This window comes from Hirundo rustica, chromosome 4 (assembly GCF_015227805.2).
Source record: "Hirundo rustica isolate bHirRus1 chromosome 4, bHirRus1.pri.v3, whole genome shotgun sequence".
NCBI classification, from domain to species: Eukaryota; Metazoa; Chordata; class Aves; order Passeriformes; family Hirundinidae; genus Hirundo; species Hirundo rustica.
The window spans coordinates 70,247,049-70,274,640 of NC_053453.1; the positions used below are offsets into that span (position 1 = coordinate 70,247,049).

The following is a 27,592-nucleotide window of genomic DNA, read 5'->3' on the forward strand; positions in this document are numbered from 1 at the left end:
AAGACACAAGAATGTTTCAGGTTGTGGTTAATACATACTCCTGGGCAGCACAGGGGAAACTCAAATCACTGCTGCTCTTGGTGCAGTGACTAAATAGCAAGAGAGAAAGAAGCAATTCTGTTCTGTCAGGTGCTCAGCTAAACCCAGCCAGAATCTCTTCAAGCTTTGCTCTGGGAGACCAGCGCTCTGTCTATTGTTCTTACCTAGTATCTTGCTGATGTTGGAGTTGTGCATGTCAGGGAAGGCCTGGAGGATCTTTCTCCGTTCGTCCTTAGCCCACACCATGAACGCGTTCATTGGGCGCTTGATGTGCGGCTCGTTGCTACCACGCCCTCGGGATTCCCGGTAAATCCGAGACTCTGAAACTCCTGCACTTCCTAAAAAAGCAAGAGGAAAACATTTCCAGCTTGTGTTTCAGTAGGCAGCTTCCTCTGCCACCAGTAACCTAGGTCAGGCGCTGCACATTCAACGAGTCGGTGTTTACTAAAGGTTAATGGTTAATACAGTGCGTGTACTGCCTGGTTTAGTTATTCTATTAATTCAGTATCACACAGTACAGACCTGATAAGGGGTTCTGATCGTTTTTTAATGCAAAGTATTAAACAGCTTTTCTAAGCCATCTTTTACTGCTTAATTACATAAATGTATACTTATCAATGCAGGTTTACTTTTTATTTTCTTCCTTTCTTGCTCACAGAACGCTGGTCATATTATGTCACCTATCTTCTACCTTTTCTGAGACAGAAAGGGGGTGATAGATGGCAATACTGGGCATTTCTTCTTAAGCAATTCTCTAACTAACAAATGAATATTTACATACTTGCCTGTTTTTGTGCTTACACCTCCTTAACAATATATGAAATAGCAGAGGAACAATAAACATAATTCTTGCTTTATCAAACCAATAAAGCTCCCACAGATGCAGGCTGCACAGCACTTATGGAGGGTCAGGTCTACACTTCATAGCTTCCCTGCGTGATCTCACTAACCCCACAAGTATTTGCCTCCTTTAGTCCCTTTTATTATCAGAAATACATTTCTGGTCCCATCTTGAGACCTTCAGTGGACAGAGGGAAGGCTAAAAAATCATCTCCAGACTTAGAGCACCCCAAGACAAATCACTTCTTCCTGCCTTGTCTCACAGACACTTATTGCTAACAGTTTGTATTCCTCATGGGCCCCCAAAGCACTTGGATTATCCCTCGGATCCCGCTGATACGCACACACAAACCTGGAAACAAGGAAAAGCCGTTTGTACTGACCGTCAGAATCTCCACTCATGTTGAAATCCATCATTGCGTGGCTGAACTTCCCGTCTTCACCCTGTTTTACTGCCAGCTGCTGAGTCAGGGTCTCCAGTGTTGTTTTGTCCTGTGTGGGCAAGATGACAGGATTTGGATCAGGGAAATAATTAAATACTGTAACTCCAAGGTTTGTAGGTTATTTAGGAGGTTAATAGGGAAGCTGGATAACTACTCATAGCAGTTTACTGAGCCATGTATTGAAGAATAAATAATAATGCTTTTTTCTGGATGATATAGGGTTACAGATTCTACCATGAAGTCCTTTTAAAAACTTATTAGCTGGTGATAAGCAAACTCCATAGTGCTGAAAAGATTGGCTTAGTTAGGCATGATAAAATTGGCTGCACATCTGAGGAATACTTCAACTCTCTGCGTTCCTGGGACTGTAAAGCTGGCCTGGACGTTTAGGTGACACATGCTCTTTTGCAATGCATTTATTGTTTCACTCTATTTCTAGCCTGCAATCAAAGTGTAGAGACATGGATGGCTTTGCTCTGTTTCCTTTTTAAAAGGCTGTATTTTCGGAAGCAGACCATAGGGCAAAAACCCCAGTTCAAACTTATTCAGGCCTTGGGAAAGGTCCAGCCTGAATTAAGCATGATCCTTGGGCAGCAGTTCGTGTTCTTGTCCAGACTGTTTTGTCCAAGCCTACTAACACCCCGTCTATCATTCATCTGGTCAGAACTAACTGTGAACCCTGGATTGCAACAGGCTGGTGTGTGCTGCCAATTAATCTGTCAGGCTGCAGCAGCGTCTAAAGACACTGCCAGAACAACACTGCTAGGGCAATTAATTCCAATGTTCTCTTCAAAACACCTCGCTTCCCCCTGAATTGTTTGACTTTACAAACACAAAGGTGTTCCATTTTCCAACTGTTTTTGTTTTCCCAGTGACTTTTGCTCATGAGCGTTCTATCTTCCTGACAATCATGTGTTTAAAAATACATCTTTCAGGGATGCAATACTAACATTTCAAAATTTCAGGCACTGTGCCTTTTGCAAAGCTACGAAAATGACATGATATAGCATGATAATGAAGTGGCTCCAGTCAAAAAAAATTCTTTTGAGCTTCTTCCTGAAAGAAAAGATTTCTGTTTCTTTGCTCTATTCCACTCCTGTTAACTGTAAAAGATCAATAAACTAAAAAAAACCTTTCAGTTTTCACATGGCAACTGTTCTGTGTAGCCTAATAATGTCACTGGGTTGCGTTACACAAGAAAACAGAAAAGAGAACAATGCGAATGCAGAAATGCTTCCTGCAAGGAGATGTCCCTGCATCTGCAATTCAAAGAATGGTTCACATTCATGTAAATCACTGCACAAAGATTTTCTCAGGAAGAGTTAGAAACAAGGCTAATCTGCTCAGCTTTGTATGCTCACGGAGTTTAGGGAACATGTGGTTAGCCTTCCTACTCCTCACATCCATTTTCACTACGAATCCCTCTCACACTCCTGGTGCTCTGTCTATACCCTGACACTTTACCATGGAAAGCATGCAAGATGAGTTATTCTCTTGGTTTTTGGAGGAAAAGCTCATGCAGCAGACTTAGCCTATCCCAAGAAAAAGGGTTTCCATAAGACTACCAGGCACAGCAGATCCAGAAAGCTTGGAAAAGCTTCAAATAAGCACCTGAACTATTCAGGCATTCAGCTTAACCAAGCTCTTTGATCCACCATTTTAAACTCAGCTCTCATTTCCAAAGCAGCCTGTCAGAAGTCAAAAAGTCAGGAATAAGTTGTCTTTGTATTTCTTCCAAATCGACTGCAGCTATATAATGGAGGTGAACAGTTTTTCCTCAGGAAAAAAAAAAAAAAATCTATTTACTGTCAACTTCATAGTGCTAGAGTTCAAAAATTTTTATGTCAGGAATCATTTAAAAATGCTGCCACCAAGCTGGAGTGCAAAAGAATATTTTCTCTTGTTGGCTATATTATGGGGGAGTTACTCCACCGCAGACTTTTTTTTGAAGCGTGTGTAAACCTCTTAGAAAAACGGAGCTGAGAGCACAAAGGGCATGGGCTTAACAGCTCCTTCTTTAGGCAGTAAATGCAGCTCCTGGAGTCTAGGGGCAGTTCCATCCCCAACCACGCTCCGCTGATCTGGTTGAGTCCCGAGGTCAGCGGATACTCCGGAATGCCGCCTGCGAGGCACACCGCAGGTAGGGCTCATCCATCAGAGCCTGACTTGATGAGCCCACAGATGCTCTGCCACGCTCCACCTCAGCAGAGTTTATCATTTTGAGGTACAGCCTGGATGAAGTGAGGGAGCACAGGTGTGATGGAAAGGGGGCCATGAAGGAATGATGGCAGATGAGCATGGAGCTCCCGGGCTGCTCTGTGCAGCCCTGTGCATGTGATGCCTTAAGTTTTAATTTTCACGTATTTCAGATTCTGTGCTGCCCAGGGGGGCAGTTCTGAGCCTCACATTCAGTGCTGGTCAGCTCTCTTCACAGAGTAGGGAGACAAAACAAATCCTTTTACTGCTGGACACCAAGGACAACGTTCAGGCCCAAAAGCACAAACAACGGTGGCTGAAGGGAGGAACAAGAAGGATGGGACCTCACAACCTGGAGCTGGAATTGGACAATTAAACCCCAATATGCAAATGGCCCAAAATTTATAAAAGTGCGAGACCTTGTGACCAGTCATCCATTTTGTGACCATTCTTAGTCCACCTTGGGTGTAGCTCTGGTCAGGCTCTGTCCTGCCCAAGGTGTACCCTTAAAGACCTTTCAATAAACACCTACCTTATTCTCTTTGTTCAGTCTCTGTTTCAGGTCAGCCTTCCCAAGGCATCACATGGAGGTGGCCCTCCAGAAAAACTGTAGCATGATAAGCACTCAAACCATTCTCTCAACTCGGTGACTCCTCACTACTTACACGTGTAATTCAACCACCAATGATAAAATGGTAGCTAAAAAGAACTTCTGCATGGAATTGCTCTTGAAACAGAGGATCAAAGCAGCCAGCTGTACTTCCCCGTGTTAATATTCAGAAATGCTCTAAGTCTAAAAAGCACAAAGGCAGTAAGCTCAGATGTGCTGAGCCTCTGCAACAGCACATCTCCTGTGAGGAAAGATTATGGGAGCTGGGGTTGTTCAGCCTGGAAAAGAGAAGGTTTTAGGGTGATCTAATTGTGGCCTTTCAGTACCTGACGGGAGCTGACAAGAAAGATGAAGAGAGATTATTTGCAAGGGCCTGGAGTGACAAGGGGCAGTGGCTTCACACTGAAAGACAGTAGGTTTAGATTAGATGTTAGGGACAAATTCTTTGCTCTGAGAGTGATGAGGCTCTGGATCAGGCTGCCAAGAGAAGTTATGGATGTCCCATTCCTGGAATTATCGATCCCCAGGCTGGATGGGGCTCTGTGCAACCTGATCTAGTGGAAGGTGTCCCTGCCCATGACAAGGGGCTTGGAGATACGTGATCTTTTAAGATAGCTTCCATCTCAAGCCATGAAAAAAACCAAACCACCCAACTGCCCCCCTCAAAAACGCAAACAAAACAGTACTAGGAGAGCAGAAAGAGATCAGCAACAGCCTGGCAGGATGCAAAAGCCTGACCATAGCTCAGCACATTGTGATTTCCTGTCCTACACTCTTCCCATTACACGCAGAGCAGATGATTTTCCCCAGTCTTGACACTGAGAAACATTTTTACAATTACTAAATGTTTGAAAGGGACTAAGCAGCAATCCCAAGTCATTTTGCTTGAAAGCATTCAGTTGATGACTTACTGCTTTTCGTTTGATGGAAGCACCTATTTACCTTTTCTACAAAGTCTTTCAGTTTATGGGCAAGTATTTATGGAAACTCCAAAGAAACAAAGGAGAAGTTTTTTTTCTTCTCTGACCCCAAACAAATGGGCAACCTGCTGATATTGCTATCCCAGCCTCTCCTCACAGAATCATAGGATCACAGAATGGTTTGGGTTGGAAGGGACCTTAAAGATCAACCAGTTCCAACTGCACCACACCAACCCACAGCAGACAAGGACATCTACATAATAACTTCAGACAAGAAATCCGCAATGATTTGAAGTTTATACAAAACCAGGATCTATTCATCATCATCATCATATTCAAAATCAAATTACATGTTTCCAAAACTGCCTCCACTCTGTGCTGCGCTGGATTAGCTGTTTGCACAGTAGCAAGATGAGGCCTCACCCAGTGACAACAGGTTGAGTATGCTGGGTCCAGCAGAACATCCCTTTGTTTCAGGTATGAAACGCTGTTCATCCTATGAAAAATGCCAGGTGGCATCTACTGCAGCCTAGAAGCTCATATTGCTGGGAACAACAGGCAAGGTTGGTCCAAACCCAGGAAAGATGTGTGAAGTGCTTGTGAGACAAGCATTTCTCAAAACTAGGCAGCACCTAGGCAGCAAAAACAAACAGCAAGGAGCACTCCTGTCCTCCCAGGAGAAGAAACACAGACATCTCTTGCTAAACATGAAGTGATTCCAAATTTCTGAATTTTGTATCAGACCTCAGCAGGCTGAAAGACATTTTATAAATATCTTATTTCTTTATGAAGGGCCACATAATCATGGTTTCTATTTGATTGTAGGAGGAACTCTCTTCAGGGGCAGCAAGAGCTCTGTTGACTGGATCATTTAAAGTTCTGATAGGTAAACCAGAGAAGACAATACTGTAGAGAGACTTCAATCTCAAAATAGCCCAATTGTTCAAAGTATAACCAGAGAGGTTTCATCAATAGCCACAACGTGATGAGAAGTTTCTAAAACTTTATTAATCAAAGAAATTACCCTGCCAAAGAAGACTGATTTGTACCACAACTCCTAGAAGTGCTCTAATTATATTTAAAAGAACAAAAACACACACACACACGGAATATGTCATGTAAAAAAAAAAAAAAAAATTAAAAATGACTAAGCACCACAAGTCAGACTCAGTTTTGTGGTCAGCTGCAAAAGTTAGTTGGCTCTCTGTCATGGATAGCTGTCGTAGTTTAACAAAACATTGATCTAAAAATGACAAGAACTTGGTTGCAGTCTCTTTCATAGAAGAAACATAAAACAAGAAGAGTCAAAACATATGTAGAACAGCCTGATCCTGTTTGCCAGAACTCCTCCCACTACTACATAAAAGTGAAGCAAAACCTTGGAATGCTTGAGAAATAAAAAACATCCTGATAGATTTGCCTGCTGCCCTCCACCCTCACTGCTCCCATCTTGGACTGGTTCATGGTACCCGTGCTCAGGGTGCACCTGAGACCATTTACACATCTACATTCCAGAAGGGCTCCACAGTCCTTCCAGAATACTGTGAATGCTGGGCATATGGCAGTGGATGCCTCCTCCCCCTCCCTGAGACATCCTTTTGGCTGGGCTGTTTGGCAAACTCCGCCGGCACTCTGAACTCCGTTAGAGTCGCGTTTTGGCACGAGCTGTTTTTCCGATTGCATAATTCAAGGTTAGCACTTTCACTCAGGCAGTCCACTCTCCACTTTGCTGCTCCCCTCGCCCTACCCCCATTTTCCCTGACAGGAATGTTTCTCCTCTCAGCTTTGATGCCTGCAGAGAGAAGCAGCCAATGCAGAATTCCCCAGGAGGAGTGTTGAGGAACATAACTTCACGTTCCTGCTTTTCATGTCCCAAGGGAACTGAAAGGCCAGGCAAAAAAAAAAAAAAAAGGTGGAGAGGGCCAAACACAGCTACCTACAGAGTGCAAGGAGGAACTTCCTGATCATTTCTTGCACCTAGGAATTCCACACACACAGATGGACTCAGCCTGCTACCTTTGCTCAGTGTCAACACATTAAAAAGAAACAGATGGCGGCTTGCTACTGTCCTTTTGTGTGTCTCATTTCTTCCCTTCCCCTCCAACAACTGTTTGTCCAGCTATTTCCCACATCTAAATGCTAAAGGTGGTATTTTCAAATAGATTTGAGTTTTGAGGAGGTAGTTTTTTATCTTAGATTGATAAGCAGGACCTGTGACAGCACCTGAGGGGGTTTGTGGTACTGAGGCACATCTTTCCCAGCAAGGGCCCGTAAATATCAAACCTTCCAACACATACCTTGGTCAATATGCACCAAATCTTAAAATTTTGGGCATCATTTTGCAATGACTGCACAATAAAAGTTCACTTTATGACAGGGAAACACATTTAATTATTAGACAAGCTGGTGACACCTGGTGTTATCCAGTCAACCCTGTGGTATTTTCCACAGCTCTCCAAGAAGGTAAGGAGTCTTGTGCTCCATCTAACACAAATGGAGACTTTGTAGAAGTAATCTTTCTGTGCAATTCCTCTGCTTCTTGCAGTAATAAACATCAGGACAGCCTGAGTTCTAAACCTTTCATCTACAGTCCTACCAAATGTGGAAAACATGAGGTAGGCAGGCATTACAGACGACAGAGAGCTGGAAGAACTTAGGGGAACAACTGGCAGTAGTGAGAGCAGTGCCCAGAGGTTTGCACATGATGAATTATTTGCATTCCAGACTCTGCTCCTGCATATTAATGCCATGGTACTTCAAAACAGGTACTGTGCACCCTGCCTATGTCCCAGTCCAAACCTCGTTACAGCCCAGATCCTGTTGCAGCTGTAACCGCTGTAAGAGAATTTCCAACTGTTTTCAGAGGGATCTTTGACTTAGATTTGGGTTTGCAATCCTTGCCCAAGTGTTCTTCACTCATCAGTGAATTGCCCACATTTCACTAAGGCAAGATTATTAACTGTTTACCAGAAGGGAAACTGAGTCACACATTATGGGACTTGCCAAAGGTTCCTCAGTAGGACTGATACATGTCTTAGTAACTGAAATTAGCACTCCGGAATCTTACTAAAAAATTACCGTCTCAAGCTTGTAATTTCTTTATGAGTGTGGAATTGTGACTCTTGATGATGGCACATGGTACCAAGGAAAGCAAAATAAAAATAAAGCAGTTATAGATACACCACTGCAATGGACCTTGCTTAAGTAACGCCTGCAGGGCTGTAAAACTCATAAAAAGCACATGCATAAATGATAAAATAGAGTGAGACTTTCAAATGTTGACTCAGTAATTGTTAAACCCCTCCTGGCTGCACAATTTTATAGTCTTCTACTATACTAATGAAAACGCAAGAAACAACAAAGAAGGGGTTTAGCCTTCCAATTATATAAACTCTGTGGACCACCAAAGAAGATGAAAGATTATTTATAATGTCACAGCAAGTTATCATTTGGGAGATTTTTTTGTTGTTGCATCAAAGTTGAGTATGAAGAAACAATGCATTTACCACCCCCTCAGCTCTTTCAATCTTGCTTATCCAAGATCTCTGTTTTTCATGGAATAATCCACCCACAGAATCTAAAAGCAGCATTAGAAACAAGAAATTAAAAGAACATTCTTTATTTGTGGCTCTTCCTGATTTTATGGTACTTCTTTCAAAATTATGACATGCAGTCCAAGTTGGGGCTACATCAGTTGATAGAGGAACTGTATCTTTTGGCTTACAGTGCTTATTAAAATCCAAATTGCTTTAATACTGCCTAGAAATCATTGCATCTGATTTGCAATCTACATGAAGTGCTCTACAGACTCAGGAGAGAGGCTCCTTATGAGGTGTTACAAAGATCAGAATGACCACGAAGACCTAGACATGTAATTACTCTTCGCTCAGGAGCAGACACCAAGTCACAGAAAGAATTTGCTGAAACTTATGCAGTCATTTTTCTGTGTTGTGTATGGTGGACACAGGGCTTCAGTTTCTAAGGGTTCTCAAGTCAGTATCTTTGAAAGCACTGGAGGCATGACAGAGTCCACTGAAATAAAAAAGAGGAAAATCCTCAATAACTTGGCAAGGGTCAGGCTCTTAATGTGTTGTGGGTTCTTTTTTTTTAATTTATTTTTTTTTTTTTTGGTATTTTAAAATTCTTTATTTGAGAAAGAATGAAAGATTTACTTCATTCATAAAGTGTATTATTTGGCTTGGAAACAAACTGATGGGAAGCAGCAATTCTAGAGGCCACTGAGGTCCTGCTTTTCTTTCGTGATCTCTGAGAGACAGAGCAAGTCAGGACTTTACATGAAAATGCACATAGGACTGGCCCAGCCCAGCCCATTATTTTGAAGAAGGAATAAAAAGGAAAAGGAAATCAAAGCAGAATGACGAGATGCTGTTTCCTCCTTAGCAAAGTTGTTACAGCACAGGCACAGGCATTGACCTCAACCAGATCCAGCTGTAATCTGCTGAATGCAAATAGGTTAAGAGTTCCACGACCCAGTTTCTCATCCAGACTGCTTCTTGGGCTGACAGGGCCTGTAACTCTCTGTGAATTGTTCAGTCACTGCACCTTAATTTCCTGAACTCCACAGGATGGAGATCGTGATGCTTTCCCACCACTGTGAGGAGTTTTGAGGTCTCTGGATGAAATGTGCCATGTAAATTTTAATCAGGGACTTCACAGCAAGTCAGAAAGCCGTGTGCTATCAGCTGATCAGCGTGGAAAGAAAACATTAACTGGGGGAGAGAGGGGGCACACTAAAAATGAAACAAGAGGAAAATCACAACCCACACAAGATTTCCTGAGAAGAAGGGTCTCCATGCATGCAAAGAGAAGGCAAGTACACAGTCTCTGCTTTCCTGGCAATTGTTTAATTAACAATGGGTGACTCAACTGCATAGCAGCAGTACAGCCATTACAGAGTACTTTTTTTTCCTTTTTTCCCTAGAAAGTATTCAAATTATGAAGGCTGATGTACCTTTGCTTACACTTCTTCCTGCTAAACAGGTCAGGCTGATCCCTCAGGAGCCCAAACGGATGCAATTCACAGCAGAATCAGGCCCAGCCCCTATTACACTGGAGAGAGGTACTGCACTGAAATGTGCTGAAAGCCCCACTGACTTGAGACATGTGATTATGTAAAAATAATAAAAAAAATCTCAGGAAGTAATAAGCTCTCATGGCTGTGGGGCACAGCTTAGAACTTAAACCCAAGGACTCAAAAAGCTCAAAAGCCGTAACAAGAACTCCACATCACTTGTATGTTTGTTCTTTCGGGAGGAAGTTGATCCATCTTTATTGGGTTTCATAAAACTCCCACAACAGTATAAACAGCTGCAGTCCTCCCTGACCCACACTGGGCTGTGAGTTTCCAATCTCCACCCTTCGGAGTGAACAAAGTCTTAACTCCCATTTGGAATTCAGCAGCTACCATGGCTCTAGGGCTCTTCCCTTCCCTCCCTGCCTTATCTTCTCCTTAACTTCAGCTGGAGTTTCACACACACATCTGTGGGCACAAATCCATCCCTCCCTCCCTAGGTTTAATTTTCTATTAGCTAACCCTGCCCATGCAGCCCTGCCGCCACACGGCACTAAGGACACACATAAATATCCATACTTCATCTTGTCTTTGAAAAATGCATCTGGGCATTTAATAAATGATGCTCAATCAGGAGGGGGGAGGGGAAAAAAAAAAAAAAAAAAAAAAGCCAGTGTTTTAAAATGGAGAGCTAAAATCCTTGGGGGAATAAGAAAAGTCCTCACTGCAGAATCTCTCCCTCTTATGAGTAGGCACTCGCTAACTGAGAGTAGTGGCATTGTGACAAAAGCAGCCAAAGCAAAGGCAGGCTTTACTAAAGGAAAAGGGGGGAGGGGAGTTCTTCCACTGGCCATCTGTGAAAACAAGGCATGTGGCCATTAAATGCAGAGGCTGTAAATATAAATATACACAAGCTCCACAAAGCAAATGGAAAAAAAAAAAAAAAAAAAAAAAAAAAAAAAAAAAAAAAAAAAAAAAAAAAGAAGAAGAATGGCGGTGAGGGAAGGGGGAGGGACAGATAATAAGTGGATAAACTTTTCAGCTGAACTGAATCAAAATGATGAAAATGTTTATTTGCTTGATGATGGGCAAAACCAATTTTGATCCTTGCAGCTTGCAAGCCTGACCTATGTTTTTAAAATTAAATTTGTGAAAAGTTTCAGGAGAATTGCAGTGGGTACAGTAGCCCTGTTGAAAAGGACTCCTTGACCATGCACAGTCGTGTTGAGGCTGCTGACTGGGCTTACTGGAAGTCTGACATCTGGGTGATGGATGGGTGATGATATAATACCTGCTTGACTTGTCACACGTTTTGAAAACTTTGCACTCTGTGCTGATAGACCAAACAAAGAGCACTGCAATCCCACACTGCAATCCCCATACACAAGAATTTCTGCAAGCCAAGAACCTCAGTGAAACAAACTTAGAGAGTAGGGAGAGGCGTAATAAGAGCTGTCATATACAGCTGTTAGGATAGCACATTAACTTTTGTGCTGTGGGACTCTAACCTGGTCCCCACATTGTGCAACCATCACTCCAAATGGATCTCTGCTCACACTGCAAGAAGAGGACAAAAATATTACAGTGATCAGCTCTGCTGAGGCCAGTGGGGAATAGAGTGGGCTCCCTGAACCTGCAGCGAGAAGTGTGGATTTGGGTGACACAGCCTCTGCTAGTCCTTGAGAACGCTCAAGTAAAATTTTCCGGTAAAATACGAGAGAGATTATGAAATTGGGCAGGCTTCAACTCTTGCAAAGTGATTTGGCTTATGATGTTAGCGCTGTGCCTCTGGACTAATTTTCAGTGGGTTTCTCCTGTTTGGGAAGCCTGGCTTGCACCAGGTCCCAGTTTCAATGATTACAAGTCACTCAGTCTAGCCTGACCCATGGTCTCATTGTCTGCAGCAAGAACAGGGTTACAGCCTGTTCTACCAACCCTTCTCTTTTCTTCTCCTGCCTGCCCTTCTGTCCTGAAATTTTCTCTTGACTTTCTGGTTCAAATCTAAGCATTAGGGGAAGAAAAAAAAAAAAGTTATTGAAGCAAAATTCTCTACTGCAAGAAAAATATAAATGTCATGTGCTAAACCAACTAGTTCTTATGTGCTTAGTAAAGTGAGCTCCAGTGTTTTATTTCTCAAAGGCAGCAGGAACTGCAGGTTTGAGATTCTTAATATTCCCCTTCTTCCCAAGGGGAGAGCAGGGACAAAATTAATTTCAGCTCAGCGGATCACAGTGGCTTCTTAAGAGTTAACTCTGCTATCCCCATCCATCAGGCAGCCAGCGAGGCATCAGAAGGAATGATGGATGTAAAATTATTACAGGGCTGCCACCCGATATACTTTCTGCCATTTGTAACTAACGCTGGAACTGACACACTTTTTTCATTATTAAACATCCACATTAAGTCAACATTGGTCACTGTCATTTCGTGTTTGGCACTTTCTTAAGGGGAAGAGGGGGAAGAGGGAGAGGAGGGGGTGGGAGTGGGGAGGGAGGTGGGAGGAGGGGGGAGTGGGAATGGGAGGAAAGACATCCCGAACCCGGTGTTCCATAAGCATGAGTAATAGGCTCCTGCTTACAGCGCTGGAATAAATACTGTTACAAATAGCTGTTTAGTCACAACCCAGCAGACAAGTACATGTCGGAGCCTTTTAAAAGGACACACTCCAAGCAATAACAGGGGGAACTCGTACCTCAGGTGGAGACACACCCGCAGCACGGGGCAGGGGGGGAGGATGTATTCGAACACACTCAGCCTGGAGTGTGACTCCATCCCTACCCATCAGAAAGGCTCCTGTGGCTGTGTGTCCTTACACAGCTGTCCCAGCCACTGCCAGCACTCAGAAACCAGTTTGTGCCTGCTCACACACCTGCTTGTGTGCCCTCCTCCTCTCCTGTGTCACAGAGGACATCCCTGAGAGTCTGGCTGCAGTCAGGGAGTTCCTGGCGAGCGTTGTGCATGTTTGTGTCGGGCATCCCTGAAGGAGTGCACGGTGGGCTGGGATGCACGCACACACTTGCTGGCTGTTTGTGCACATCTCCCTTGCAGTTTTGGGGCTGAACAGAGAGGCCAGAGTTCCCTGGCTGATGCTGCCTGTTGTGGTGTTTATCCCAGCTGACAAGCTGAGCCCTGAGCATAACAGGTAACATTGTTTATGTATAGTACGTATCGAGCTATAATTAACTGTAGATGACAATTACAAATAAAGCTATGCTCTCGGGTTTCCAAGAAACCACAAAAAACACACTCTTCTCATTTATACAAGGAAATGTTTCCAAGAAAAGTAATGTAAAAATATGTTTTACTGCATTTGCAATTAAAATAGGTTTTAGTCAAATCCATGTACATTGCGATGCTCAAAGTTTTTACTGTAATCCTCTGAAAATCAAATCCGTCAAGATGGTCCAAGTTGGATGCCCAAAAAGTGACTCACCCAAATCATCTTAGCCATTTTTAAAAATATTTTCTTACGTATGACTCCTTTTATACAGTTTTGCTCTACTTCCCCAAAATTCCCGTCTGACTGCTGCCTTAGCTGGCATGTCTGGCTGTCCACAGGGATCAACCCATCTGGGAACACGAGCAAGAAAACAGGACACATGTGAAGAGCCTGAAGAGCTTTAACAGAGACTCCCAAAGACGATTTCCAGCCCCAAGCCTGCCCAGCTACCCCTGGCAGACAAATCCCCACCAAGAGTCTCCCATACATGAATGGCATAGAGCCCACCTCCACTGAAAGGCTGCAGAAGAAATTCTTGCAACAGAAAGCTCAACGGGTCTCAGAGAATCCTAGGTCTCCAAAAGTACACTACCCACTGCAGCAAAGAAGGGAGAAAAATCTGGGACAGCGCCAAATGAGTGTTTGTTACCTGTAAATAATAATGTGCATTTCTAAGTACTAATATGCCCAGGGGTACATAGATATACACGAGGTTAATGCTCTCTTAACTCCACCCTCCATCTCCAATTCTCTGGTCAGGAAGCAAAAGTTACAGACGCGACGTCTCAAAAGTTCAGGGGCTGCCACTAAGTCCCATGGTGGGGACCCTGACCTTCTGAAAAGGGAAACTCTTTAATAAACCTGCAGCACTGCTCCTTGCTAAGCACATTCCCAACTATCTAATTCTCTGCCTCTGAAAAAAGAGAAAACCAGAATAAAGTTTAATTTAGAATGGCAATACTTGTTTTCCTCTCAAATCTTGCTCTTAGTGTGAAAACATTGAAGTCCTAGAGCAAAAAGATGCAAAATTTAGAGAAGTTGGATTGTTTGTCTGGATATGAAATTCACACACTAAAACAAATCAGAATCAATTAGGTTGGAAAACACTTCTGAGATCATCGAGTTCAAATCACTGAGCCTCAATAAAGTTTTGGCATTAATTATATCAAAAACCCCAAAGCCTACCCCAAAAACCCCAAAGTTGCTTTAGAAAAATTCTCTATCGAGCAAACCATTTTTTTTTTTCCTGCTACCTTGTAAAATAACTCCTGTCTGCCCTCCACGAGCCCACCAGGAGGTATGAATTAGAGAGGAAAATAAACTTCAACTGAGGTTGAGGGTGTGAAGTGAAAACAGAAGGAATAAGGAGAATCCCAAGAATAGGAAAGTAACAGAATAAAGTGAATGCAGATGGTTCCACTCCTGTTACTTAATCAAAAGGCTGTGCAGAGTCACTAGAGCCAGCATAAAGTCATGTGTTAGAACAACAGCTGATCTGTATTAAAGAAGATTAACTCGCAATGCCATGGTGGAGGGCCTGGGATTATTTTATGTGCTTCCATTGCCGAACAAGCCGTCAGCACAATTACTGCCCTCCGATGTGAATGACTGATCTGTAACCACAGCTAAACAGCATGCTGCTTAGGGGCCTGGGTGCTTCATGAAGATGAATTTCCATACCATCAAAGTGCTTTTAATGGGCTTCCTGATCCAACCACAAGGCCTGCTTTGCAAGTATATAGAACTCAGGATGAAGGCTTCCTGTCCAAAAGGATTTGGTCGGTTGTCACTTGACAATTCCCAGCCAGCACAAGGGAGGAGAAGGGGGGAGATAGGTAGAGTTGCCTCTGCTTTGGAGGAATTAAAAAAAAAAAAAAAAAAAAAAAAAGGGAAAAAGGGAAAAAAAAAAGGGTACAGATGCTTTCTGAATGCAACCAACTGCTGTATCCACAGCTGAATTCAATGCGCTTAACAAATAACGGCAATTTAGCTATGCTTGCGAGGAATAGCTTGAGTCACTTTGCATTAGCATCTGGCTGAGTGTTAAAGTCATTTCTACATGGGGAGCAGAGAAAAGGAATTTCTGCTCCGAGCATCCTTTCAAGAATGCTTAAATATTTGAATATAAATTCCTTTGTGCTTGTGATCACTTCTTCTTATATCTGACACTCTGCTTTTCCCTTTTCCCTTCTGGTGCTCTGCTCTGTGAAATGCTGTAAACATGCTCCATCCCTCTCTTTCTTCCTCTCTCCCCCACAGCAGCACCCTTATTCTTCTGAGGCGGAGTGTACGTACTGCCAGATACCTATTACACTGACCTCTTTTCTCCTTCCCCTTCCTCTCCAGAAAGTGCATGAAATTGGAGTCATTTCTACATCACTGACACCCAGGATAGGCTGAGGGGAAAAAAGTACAGCGGTGAGAGGCTCACATGTACATTTAACATTCATTGCGCAGGCTGCTGGCTTCTCACAGCTTATTGATCAAACTCCATCTAAAACCAGGGAAAAATGGAAAGCCATCCAAATTAGCAATCTGCTCATTCTGGACAATATTGTTTGACTCACAGGCTTCCTAGGACGACTGGATTTCAAGTTTCTGCTAAATAGCTGATCATTTTTATTCAATCTATTTATCTGCCTGTCTCAGTGAACTGCACAAGACCTTAAGAGTGGAAGTGGCTTCAATTAAATGCAGTTGACACCAAATGTGACAACGGGGATCCCCGTACTGCGCGACGACGGCTGCATCACCTCAGAAAATGTTGCAGGGAAGGAGAGGAACAGAGGAGGAAAGCAACACGATGCTGAGGCACACGCCAGAGTTGAGATGTGTATCTTAGGTGGCAGCATTGTAAGGACAGCTCACTGTAAACGTGGCAGCGAGCACTGGCAGGTCTATTTATCCTCCACAAGCCAAGGTAGTGCACAGAAAGACAGCAGGCACTTAGAGAAGAGAAACAAATCACAACCTCCCTGACACACACGACAGCTAGAGCACATACAAATTTTACTAGAGAATATCCACTCTGTTGGTATTTTGTTATAGGCACAGCTTCACAGGCCAGTCCAAAAGCAGAAGGTGGTAAGGCCCATATGTTCTGCTGCCTCTGAGTTTCACTGCAAATATTTGGTGCAGTTTGTGTTGTCAATTCTCCGCTTTTCAAATTTGTTAAGTCATCTAACATGACATGACAGTGCTACATTGCAATGGTCACAAAATATCATATATGACGACCTCACAAGGCTAAATACCCAGAAGCTGAGCCTGAGTATCAGAAAAGCTTATGTTCCTAAAGGAGCTTGAATATTTTCAAATCCAGCTCATCTCACAAACACATGTAAGCATTTCCATAAAGCAAGATTTCCACTTAGACTCAGAGATTTCCAAGATCACCTTCTCTTAATACATGCTGACAGGCTGGAACAGAGAATTAGTGGCCTCCAAAGTTCTTGTGAGGGCTTTAACTGTCTCTACCCCCTCCCCACTCTCCCCCAGGGGCCTCCAGGACTCTCTTTCATGTCATCTTTTGGCTGTGGATTCCATTTTGCTTTTCACTTTTCTTGAACTACTCTGTTTCAAAGATGGGGGAGGAAAAACAGAATAAGGAAAAGGAGGAAGAGAAGGGAGGAAGGAGCTGTGTATGTGTGGGGAGAGGCAAACGAGCACTCTGACCCTTTTCAGTGGGAAACTCACTTTTTCTGTCCTGCAGTTATTGAGACCCAGGCTGTTCACCACGGCCACCTTCCCATCCAGCACCTGCTGCTCCCTCCGTAGCTGCTCCTTCATCTGTCGGGCCTCCTGGATTGCCTTGGTAACAGCATCGTGGTCATTTAAATAACCTGACGACGTGATAGAAGAAAGGATGTCTTAAAAAAAGAAAGTTACAAGAAAACACTTTAGCTTTCGTCAGCGGAAGGCAGTTTATCGTTATTAATGAGGAAGAGTTAAAAGGCAAAGCCCACAAACCTGTCTGTGCTCTGTAACTCTGCCGTTGTTATGGCAGAGCCACCTGGACATAAAGCACGAGAAACCTCGGTGCCCAAATCCTCGCTCCTGCTACTTGATCCCATTAGTTTCAATATTTCCCTGACACTGCGGAGGTTAGCCCTGTGGTCTGGTATGCAGCAGGATGTAACCGGATAAGAGTTAGGGGAAGCTTTGATCATGCCAGCAATCCCGAACTCTCAGAAATAGACCGTTTCATTCTTCCCCTTCTTAAAACTTGTGAATACATTAAAATAAACCACAGGTGGCGGTGGTTTGCTATACATACGAAATGCATAATGGCTGAGAAGAAAAACCTCATCCACTGAATACTCCCCACCACCACCTGTCATTCATAAATGTACAAGAAACCACAGCTACACGGACCTACATTCCCACTCCTATTCATGCTGCTAATAGTAGGTCAAATGTCCACTGTTTTGCTGCAAATTCACAGCCTAGGGCTTAGCCTTAGTAGTCACTGAATTATTTCCTTTTAAAATGTTACAAGCATCACCGGCACGGCTAATACTATTTAATTTTAAATGTTGACACTTTGTCATTTTTTTCCTCTAGCATACTGTAGATTATACTTATTATGATCTGCATGTGATTTGTAGGATAGAATACTGATGGGAGACTCCAAGCCCCAGTGTATTTTTTTCAGATATTAAAGTAGAGGCTAATATCTATCAATCTCCCTCTCCCCCTCCACATCCCCACACGTGTGCGCGCACACACACACGCGCACGCACTTCTTTCTGTCTTTTAACTAGGGCATAAAAACGGCATAAAATGAATCTGTAATATGAAATTGCCCAGAAAAGGGACTTCTGTTTGTGACATGAGGCTAAATCTAACCAGATCCATTGGTGAATTGTGACAGATGGAGGGACTGTGAGACAGAAGGCAGGCACTAATCACACACAAAATGACCGGCTTGCCTCAACATGTTCCATGGATTCCAGCAAACTTTACACCCTAATCCATTTTTAGAACAAAAAACATCTGGGCCATAAATCCTCTAATCTGCCAAAACACGCTATTAAATCCCATGATTTGTTGAAAAACACTAAGATTAAAGAAAGGAAATATAAAATGGCTAACTGCCGTGTTAGGAAAGTGTTATTAATACTCTTTCTTTGTCTCAATTATGAATGTTCTGTTCCTAAAGAGCCTTGTCTAATCATGTCAGATTACACATCCCCGTTGTATTGCTAGACTCTTCTATCTGATCTGCTGATTGCCAAAAACGTAGGACATTGTCTTGCTGCTTAAAACATTTCTGGGGAAGAAGCTGATGTCAGATTAGTTCAGTGCTGTGCTGCTGTCAGGATTTTAGTTTGGTTTGGGGTTTTATTGTTTTTTTTTTTTTAGACCACGGACAGAGCGGGACTGGTGCTTCCGTCCTTCTTGGAGAACAAAAGCCAGAAAGAAAAGTTCCTGTGCAGTTCGATTGTTGTTATTTGTGCTAAGAGCTAGCTTTTGGCTAAAAACCCCAAGAACCCTGAGAGTTTTATATGAAATAACTTGATCCACATTGCTTTTATCAAATGACCCAGTTCAGTAATTCCCAGCCAATGGAATTCCAGTAATTCCAGTTGTTCCCAGCATAAGGAAGAATATAGCCTACACCAGCACAGCGCTACCAGCTGATTTGTTTCTTTTTTTTAATCTCCATTTTACCAACTTGCTTGGTTTCTTCCCCAGTTTGCATCTGTTAACCTTTGCATCTGATCAACCTTGCATGTAGTCAGAATAAATTAAAAAGGAAGCAAATAAACAAACAAACAGCAGTATTAGTGCTGCTTTTGCTGCTGTCTAGGTATAATACTTTCAATCTGACACAGAGCCAAATTTGCCTAGAAACTGGAATTCATGCCCTTCTCCAGACTATTTGGCTTTTCCTGAATACTGCTATCTTTGAGACAGTTTGGCACATGACAGTGAATAAAAGCAAGCACTCCTTATGTTTTTCAGTAGCTGCCAAGATGCTGGTGTGCAGGGAAATGATTAATATAGAAGCGAGTTGAATGTAAATTATTGTTGTTTAGGGTAGGTGGTGAATTATTGACAGAGAGGGGAACTGCATTACATAAAATGAACTTAGTTCCAAGGATTGCCAAACTAGCACAGAGATGTTGCAGATAATGGCAAAGAGCAGAGAGAAGTTGTTTCTGTTTTTAGTACACGGACATATGCCTGTTCCCAAAAAGAAATGCTTGGATTTAAAGTCATACATGAAGCCGTGACATTTGTGACTGCTCAGTCTGTAGCACAATTTATATGCTATAGGGATAGCTCTGGAAAGGGCTGTGGAGCTGTATGCCTGAGTGCAGCTATGCTGATAATCTCTGAGGCTCTGAGTTCATGTCCTCCACAAGAAGGCTGAGCAACACACAGGCATTCCTCCATGCCATGGGAGCCAAGGAGGCTGAGGAACTGCTTTCAGAGAATGGCTTTAATTTGAAGTTAAAGGTGGCGAGAAGTGACAGCTCAGCTGCATCCCACCAAGGTGGGCTGTGCACACCTAGGACAGACATCCTGTGCCTTGTGCTGACAGCTCCAGCCATTCCAGTGGTGAAGGCAACTGTCTGAAAAACGACTGAGTGTTTCCCAGTGGCTTTTTGGAGAGGGATTTATCGCTCAGGATGGGAAAAGGATCCAGTTTCCCTACCATGTTAGGGACCTTGGTGGCTTTGCTAAAACTGCTATCAAGATTTTTCATGGTGCAGCTCCTGCTGGAGGGTGACATGAAATTCCATGCTCGCTTCAAGATCACCAAATAATTTCACCGTGGCAATGAGTTCTACTTGGTGTAACTTGTGTTGGATCTGAGCTAGCATTTAGCAGGAGGCTTTGCAGGGTGGTCAGGAGCTTTTCCTTCTTGCAGTTCTCCATTAAAGAATAAAGCTTTGCCAGAAGTACACTGTGTCCATCCCGAGCTCCTGCACCAGTTAAAGACAGCTTATCTTACATATACAGCACGCAGTGATATTGCTCAGCAACCTCAAAAAGTCACTTTCTATATTTGAAGCAGAGAGATATACAGCAGTGAACTCTATGCCATTAACAATAACTTAAGTATGTTATCTTTTGCTCCACAGTTTTCCATGGTTTATTAATGGTCTAACACATTAATTCTCCTTACAAGAGTGACCTTTAAAGCTCTGTTCATCCTCGCAGCTTTTATCCAATTACATTATCACTCATTAAAGGTACAGCATTTCAAAATCTGCACCTTGTTAAAAGAAGTAAATTGCAGGGGTCTCAAACCTACGGAAAATGTCAGGTGTGTAGGGAAAGAAGATTGCAGAGGGGAGAACAGGAGATGTCTTGCCACTGAAATGCGAGTCAGATGCTCTAACTTCCCATCGAGATACGATGTTCCCTCTACTCAAGGACAAAAATTTTAACGCGAAAAAAATGAAAATTGAGGCATTGTGCATAGAGAACAGCAGGGTCAAGCAAGTTAAAGATGAAATACATTACTATGTATCACAGTTAAAGAGTGTAGGGTTAATAACAATACAGACACTAACAATTAGTAATGTGATATTTTAAAAATATTTATATAATTGGAATGTGTCATACCAAATAAATTTTACTGCCTAGCACTGCTGTATCACAGACATAGCTTCTGATAGGTTTGACCTACGGCTTCTTTTGGATTTTTTTTTGTGCTATTCCTGAAAGCGGCCAGGCAGGAGACGCTTTAGGAGGAACACAACAGATAGCAGAAAAAGTACATCTACCTCACTCAATTCCTGACGCAGAGCTTGATTTACATAATGAAATCTTGATTCAGGTTATACTCAATCACCTCATGGAATACAGCATTTCGGTTAGAAGGATCAAGAACGGGGTGTGTGTACACATTTTCCTTATACACACAAAGAAAGGTCCCTTTAACACATCAGATTTATGAAATGACCAATAAGACTGTTACTATTTAGATGGTCTTTAGGCAAAGACATAATTTTGGCAGGAAGAAGAATTATCACTATTTTCTAGAACCATGTTAAAAACAGCCAGTGAAGACTCTATGCAACACAGAACAAAAAATTTGGCTTTTTCTTGAATCAACATGGTGATTGTTTTGCTAACTACACCAAAGTAAAATAATATTCCATTCATGATTTGGATGGACTAAGGGTTAAACTTGTAATTTTGGAAAGATGCAGACTTTTAAATTTAAGAGATGTTTTTGAAAGTTCATCCATCACTTTTAGGTGACACAGTATAATATCATCGGTCTTCAATGCCCACCATTAGACAGGTCCCTGTCTTTAATATGCGTCATTAAAAACCAGCATTTATCAGAAGTTAAAGCAGCATCTGAAATAACACAGGCCTTTGTTTTCTGAGTCTGTGAAAGTCAAGATACTCCCCCCAAAAGGAAAGTCTCTGCGAGTTTCTGCACCGACACCAACCAACTGGAGTATTATGGTCAAGCAAGTTAAAGACAGCTCTTGGCCCAGTGCCTGGCAATGGCTGATAAAAGCCCCTTTCCATGAGGAGCTCTCCCTTGTTATGAGTGGGATACACACGACTGAGCTCACCTATTGTGTTGGCTCTGGCCGAAGGACTCGCTAATGTTGCTGGCACCGAGGACTTTAGCGAGCTGGCCCCACTGTTTATTCTCAGAGCTGGCATGTGAGGAGAGGTGGGTGACGTGGGAGATTTGCCATCAGATGTCTTGGGTTTGGCTGAAAGGTTCAGAGGCTGGGCCACTTCATCCTGCAATAAGCAGAGGAGAAAGAATGTTATCAGCAAACTGCTGTTGGCACAACACCGCCCAAGCCAAGCCCGGGGTTTCAGCTCGTATGAACTCCTAAACCTGAGAGGTTGTATCATATATATGAAGATCAAATGTGATACCATCTTGTCACTCCAGTTTGGAACTGAAATGACTGATAAACTGGAAAATTAATGTGACATGATCAGAGAACATCATCCATTTCCACTTTGTGTGCGAGTTGTCGCTGAAGAAATTATTCCCATCAACAAGATGCTTGCTTCTATCATGAAAATAAAGAGCAATTTTACAGTTTATTTTGAATCTTATATTCATTAATGAAGTAAAAACTGAAGACCTTCTTCACTTAAAACTCAACCACCACTAGCCAAACTGGGCAAACAAGTGAATGGGGGTTCAGTTTTTTTTTTTAAAGGTCTTTTTTTTTAAAGGTCTTTTTTTTTTTTTTTCTGTTTTTGTTTTGTGTGCCTTTTCTTTGGGTTTTGTTTTAACTTGTACTTTCCCCTGAACTTCCCAGTCTTAGAATTCCAAGCACAAAACCACCATAGGAAATAAATACTTCTCTTCCACCTTAACAGAATCTGAGACAATAATCTGGAAAATTCTGCACATACCCCTAGACGATTTTATCTGTTGCAAAGTTGAACTTCTAGATTTCAGCAATTATTATGTGAAAATACAAAAATTGGGTGACATTTTTTTTGCAGAGGAACTGGAATTATTCCTAAACCTTGCTTGATTACACAGACTGACAGACAATGTTATAAAAAACATTAAAATGACAAGTAATGTATTTTTGTTCGACCAAAGTAAAATACAATAAGGAAAAAAACCAAACCCAAACCAACAGAGAAGGGAGAAAAGGATTTTCAACAAGGGGAGCACTTTAGAAGTGATTTTAACTGGCTTTTAAATAAGCAGAACTAATGGATGCGATATTAGATCAAATAATCACATAATAGCTTAGCTCTTGTCTGACACTGACTTAGGAAAGTCGTCCTCTAGCTACAAGAAGTGCTGCATCAGACAACTGGGTTTCAGCTCTAGGCACTGAAGAAACTGATTCTGGTCTCCCTAAATTGTAAGTACATTTAGCTTTATAGAATTTTTCCTGACTTACAACAATGCAAATCCGAGTGAGATTAGGCTCAGCTTTTGGTTTCTGTGTTATTCAGGTTTTTTTGGTGTTTGAGTGTTTTACTGTTACCACCAAAGTATCTGTAACCATCCTGTAACGACGATTCTTTTCCACACAGGGGGGTAAAAAAGGAATTTTATAGCTGCCTATTGCTTGTGGAAGTAGATGTCTCCAAACACAAGACAATTCTGCAAAGCACTGCCATGTAACTTTTCTGCTGTCTCTGAGCAAAGCACCTTTGTTATATTTGATTATATTTCTACATTTGGTTACATTTCTATGCAGTTTTGTGACAGTCATAGCAGATGAACATTATCAGAGGCATTGTGGACAAAGCTGTCATCCTTAAAGTGATGTTGAAGCCATCCTAGAGGCAACTTGTGCATAAAATAAATGGGAAAAAAATCAGTGCATAAAATTGCCTTAGGAGCTTACATACTATACTCTTAGAAGTGAATCAGGTACCTAGACGGCAGAGTTCTGTTGATCTTCTAGGAGATTTAGGCTGCAGGGTTAAAGATGCCACCAGTAAAACCAGTATTTGACATTTTAAAAAGGATTTGCTACTTTACAGAAATGCAAATCCATTGTATTAGAATATTGTAGATAAAAATAAAGATAAAATAAAATTAGAATAAAATACCAGCCAAATGGAAGGGGACTTGCTTTGCTGCTCCCCTGGTTCCAATTGAAAAATAAAGAAGTCTCTCAACAATCCAACTATGATGTGAAATCAGTGCTGAGTCAGTTGCATGAAAGTTTTAAGTACAAATGAGCCAACAAACCAACCAACCAACCTGACCTTGTGCCAGACAAGGATCCCTGAACAGCAAAGTCATGTACTTGGAAGACAGCCTGAGAAGCAAAGCAGACCTGCCCAGAGACTTGTCTCAGTTCAGTCCAAGAGGGTTTGGTTTCCCCGTACGTTCGATTCTTGACCTCTGCTGTAAGCCTCAACAATAGGGGCTGATTAGTGTCAGATACGGTACTAAAAGCTGCAATGTTCTCTGTGCCCAGGAGAAATCTGACTGAGAGCAGCAACAGTGGAGAAGGAGCAGCAGCTAGTCCTTGATGGGAATGGCCCTCACACACTGCCAAGGCAGCTTGGATTCCTACCTACATCCTCATCATGAAAGGTTTTTGCAGCCTCATCCTTTTGACTCAGCCCCTCAGCTATCCTGCCCCTATAAAGTTTATTTCCATCCCACCTCTTGCACTTTCTCCCTTTTCTCAGCTCTTCTGTTCCCTTTATTTTTTAACCTGGTGTGAAGGCAAGGTCCTGTCCAAGTCCACTGTACAACGGTGGTTCTGGCGTCGTTTAACGCGAGCTAGAAACAGGGGAGGTGTTTTTTTCCCCCTGCACTGCAGGCATCAAGCAATGAGGCTGTTCGTGTTGTAACTATTCTTGGTAGTAAGAATGCTCTTCTTCATTCAAGTCAGCACAGCCTTCTCTGTAGCCAGGAAATATAAGGCCTTGTGGAAATAATAGAAGTCGACAGTTCCAGAGCTGATAAATGTCATTCCAAATTGCCCCTTCATTCACTTGCATTGTGTGTTCAGGCTAATGGTAAATTAATTGGAGGTCACAGAAGCTTGGTTCTCATAAAGGAGGATAAGTAAACAATTTTCAGCTATTATATATACTTACAAAATGACACTACTTCACTGTTTGGTCTTCATAACATTTTTACTTCTGTTATTTCAAAGAGCATTCTCAAATCCTCGCTGGAAGTCAAATGCATTAAAAATCCTACGTTGCATCACAATTTGGTAATAACTTCAGTAATTTCCTTTACAATAGTGGAACTACACTGATTTATTCCAAAGGACTCTAAAAAATATCTGGGGGACAAGTAATAACATACAATTGAGGTAAGTGTGAAGATGTCTGTTAGGATCTTCACTCCTAGTCAGTGAAACACGTTACTCTTTTCCCTTTCTGCAGCCATAAATTCAGAATCCTCTGCTCCTCCAGCTTAAATCAGGAACTGTACTGTCTTCATTATTGATCTGAGCCTGTGTAAACCCAGTAAGAACTAGGTGTCAGTCTATCTTTATTTTTTTAACTATAAAGTTTCCCAGCTAATGTTCTGCCACATTACAGATTAGCAGAATTCTCCCAATTATGCCAGGGCTAGGTGTAAGACAGCTCAAAAAAAAAAAAAAGATAAAAACCAGATGTAGCATCTTCACTTCAGGTAGACAGTATTCTTTCAACAGCCAGGATATTTTATTTTATGCAGTGGGTCACAGAATCTAGAATTACTCCCTGCACTCAGTTTTTATTAGAGAAAGCATTGATTGGTCCCTGCCTTTTTTTTTTGAAATGCAGCTATTCTAAGATGACATTGATAAGGTGGGGTTTCTTCCCAGGCCAGAATTTTTTAAAGAGTTAAAGTCAAACATTTATTTATATATCAACCAAAACAATTAATGCTGAGACTAGAAGACGTTAAGACCCAAAAGGCTTGTAATAATATAAACACAGATGTGATGAAAATAAAACATGATCTTGATTAAAGGTTATGAAATGCCTCTTTAAAAGTAGCACATTTGTCTTACAAAGCAAAATACACACATGCACAAAATAGATGTAGAGAATAAAGCATTAAGCAAAAACACATGAAGGAGGGCTAATAAAATGCACCTACAGAAAGCAAAGCATTGGCAAAGAGATTCCCATCCCCTGTATCACAGCTGTGTCAGAACAGCTGTTTTAGGGCGAACTGATTTGCTTCCCAGGACTGGAAGATTCATTAACCAAAACTTGATTTCAGGGAATGTCAAATCCTTGGTTTCCTCTAGATTTTTTTTTTTTCCAGGTTGTATCTATGTATTTGAGGAAAGAAAGTACCCTTCACCTACAATAGAATTTGGGGGGTAAATAAAATATTCAAGAGCTGTATTTTGTAGCTTCACTCAGCCTGGATTAGTATAACTCTGAGCTGTCATATTTTAAACTTTAGACACAGAAAATCTCCAAGTTTAAGTGCCTGACATGCAACACAGACAGAAATGCTGCTGGCAAGTCAAGTGTGGATCACACTGCTTTTATAAGGTTTGTAAAGCCCTTTGAAAAGGTAAAATGCTATAGGTTAACATAAAGTGCTTATTAACATGGGAGGAAAAAAATGAAAGAGAGGGAAAAGGAAGGGATTTGGCCACAGCCATACAGTGACAGTGGCAGAGCTTCAGACAGACCCAGGAATTCTGACTTGCAGTCACCAATCTTGAAATAGTTGGCTGAAATGATGTCTTTCCTAATCTTTCCATCATGCTGTCTCTATTTACTTCCTCCCAGGATAAAAGGTTAATTCATCTCTATGGAGAATAGATATGGAAAAAGAAGGGGATAAAATCTGATTTTGAGAAACTCTCTAAACCATTTATTAAAAACGGCACTATTTCAACACCAAGAGCTGAATAAAAGGCTGATAGCCCTCATGAATGAACCAGTCTCAGAGAATGAAAAAAGGGGGGGACGGGGGTGGTGGTGAAGAACCCAGACAATTCATTAGGATTTGACAATCTCACTCCTTTTCACATATTTTAAGATTAGTGCACTATTAAAATACAGTTACTGAATTATTGTGCTGTCATTTCAGTCCAAGTGCTGGATCCCACTGTGGCACACGCTGAAAGTCCAGGTTGCAGGGTTTATTACAAAACCATGAGCTACTCTGGGTATCATCTGACTGGCAATACAAATGTGCTTAAATGACCTGGCTTAAGCACAGCCCAGCCTGCTCTACTAAAGAGGCTTTTCATGACCTCTGGGAACACATTCACCACATCTTGCTGCCTGTTTAAATGACCTTGACAGTACAAATTACAGCCAAATGAGTTAGAAATAAGAAGCCAGGGACGGGGGTTTCTGTAAGATTGTCCCTGCCACCTCAACAGAAACAAAGCCTCATTCCCCCACCCTGGTTCTGTTTCCTGGAGATCTTCATTTCAATAGAAATGCAAAATATGGAGGCACTTACTGGCATGTCTGGGGCAGAAGACAACGATGCTATTGTTGCCCACTGAACAATGCAGCCACTCAGTGGCTTATCCAGACTCCTGCTTATCCAAAAATGGCTAACCAAAATACATAACAAACCGAGGTGCAAGAGCAGAGATGCAAAGAAAATCCTCTGGAATCAGCGTCCCTCAAGACTACAGCTGTCCACACTCTCATACAAGGACACTGGCAGCTTCCTTCACGTCCCCTCCCCTTCTTCTGAAGCCACTCATGGTGAAACTATCTGTAGTGATAATAAGAAGCCAAGAGGTAAAGGCAGTTGTAAAACATGTTGTATAAATGAATCATGCTGCTGATATTATCCTCGCTGATGAAATAATTGTATTAAATTAAGCAGGGATGTTCACATGACAGGATGGGTGAATTAGATAATGCTCATCT

At 42.0% G+C, this 27,592-nt stretch overlaps 1 protein-coding gene across 31 annotated transcripts in view; it reads right to left on the minus strand.

The window, feature by feature from the left end:
* Positions 1 to 27,592, minus strand: part of SOX5 (SRY-box transcription factor 5) — a 504,910-nt gene that overhangs the window by 12,381 nt on the left and 464,937 nt on the right. For 26 of the 31 annotated variants that reach the window (XM_058420241.1, XM_058420243.1, XM_058420242.1 and 23 more), the window contains 4 exons: positions 21,850 to 22,027; positions 16,997 to 17,169; positions 1,263 to 1,371; positions 204 to 377 (listed from right to left, as the gene is read on the minus strand). In XM_058420241.1, the coding sequence (XP_058276224.1) occupies positions 204 to 377; positions 1,263 to 1,371; positions 16,997 to 17,169; positions 21,850 to 22,027 (634 nt within the window). The remainder of the gene's footprint in view (positions 1 to 203; positions 378 to 1,262; positions 1,372 to 16,996; positions 17,170 to 21,849; positions 22,028 to 27,592) is intronic. The other 5 variants (XM_040062341.2, XM_040062334.2, XM_040062332.2 and 2 more) reach the window with 1 other exon arrangement.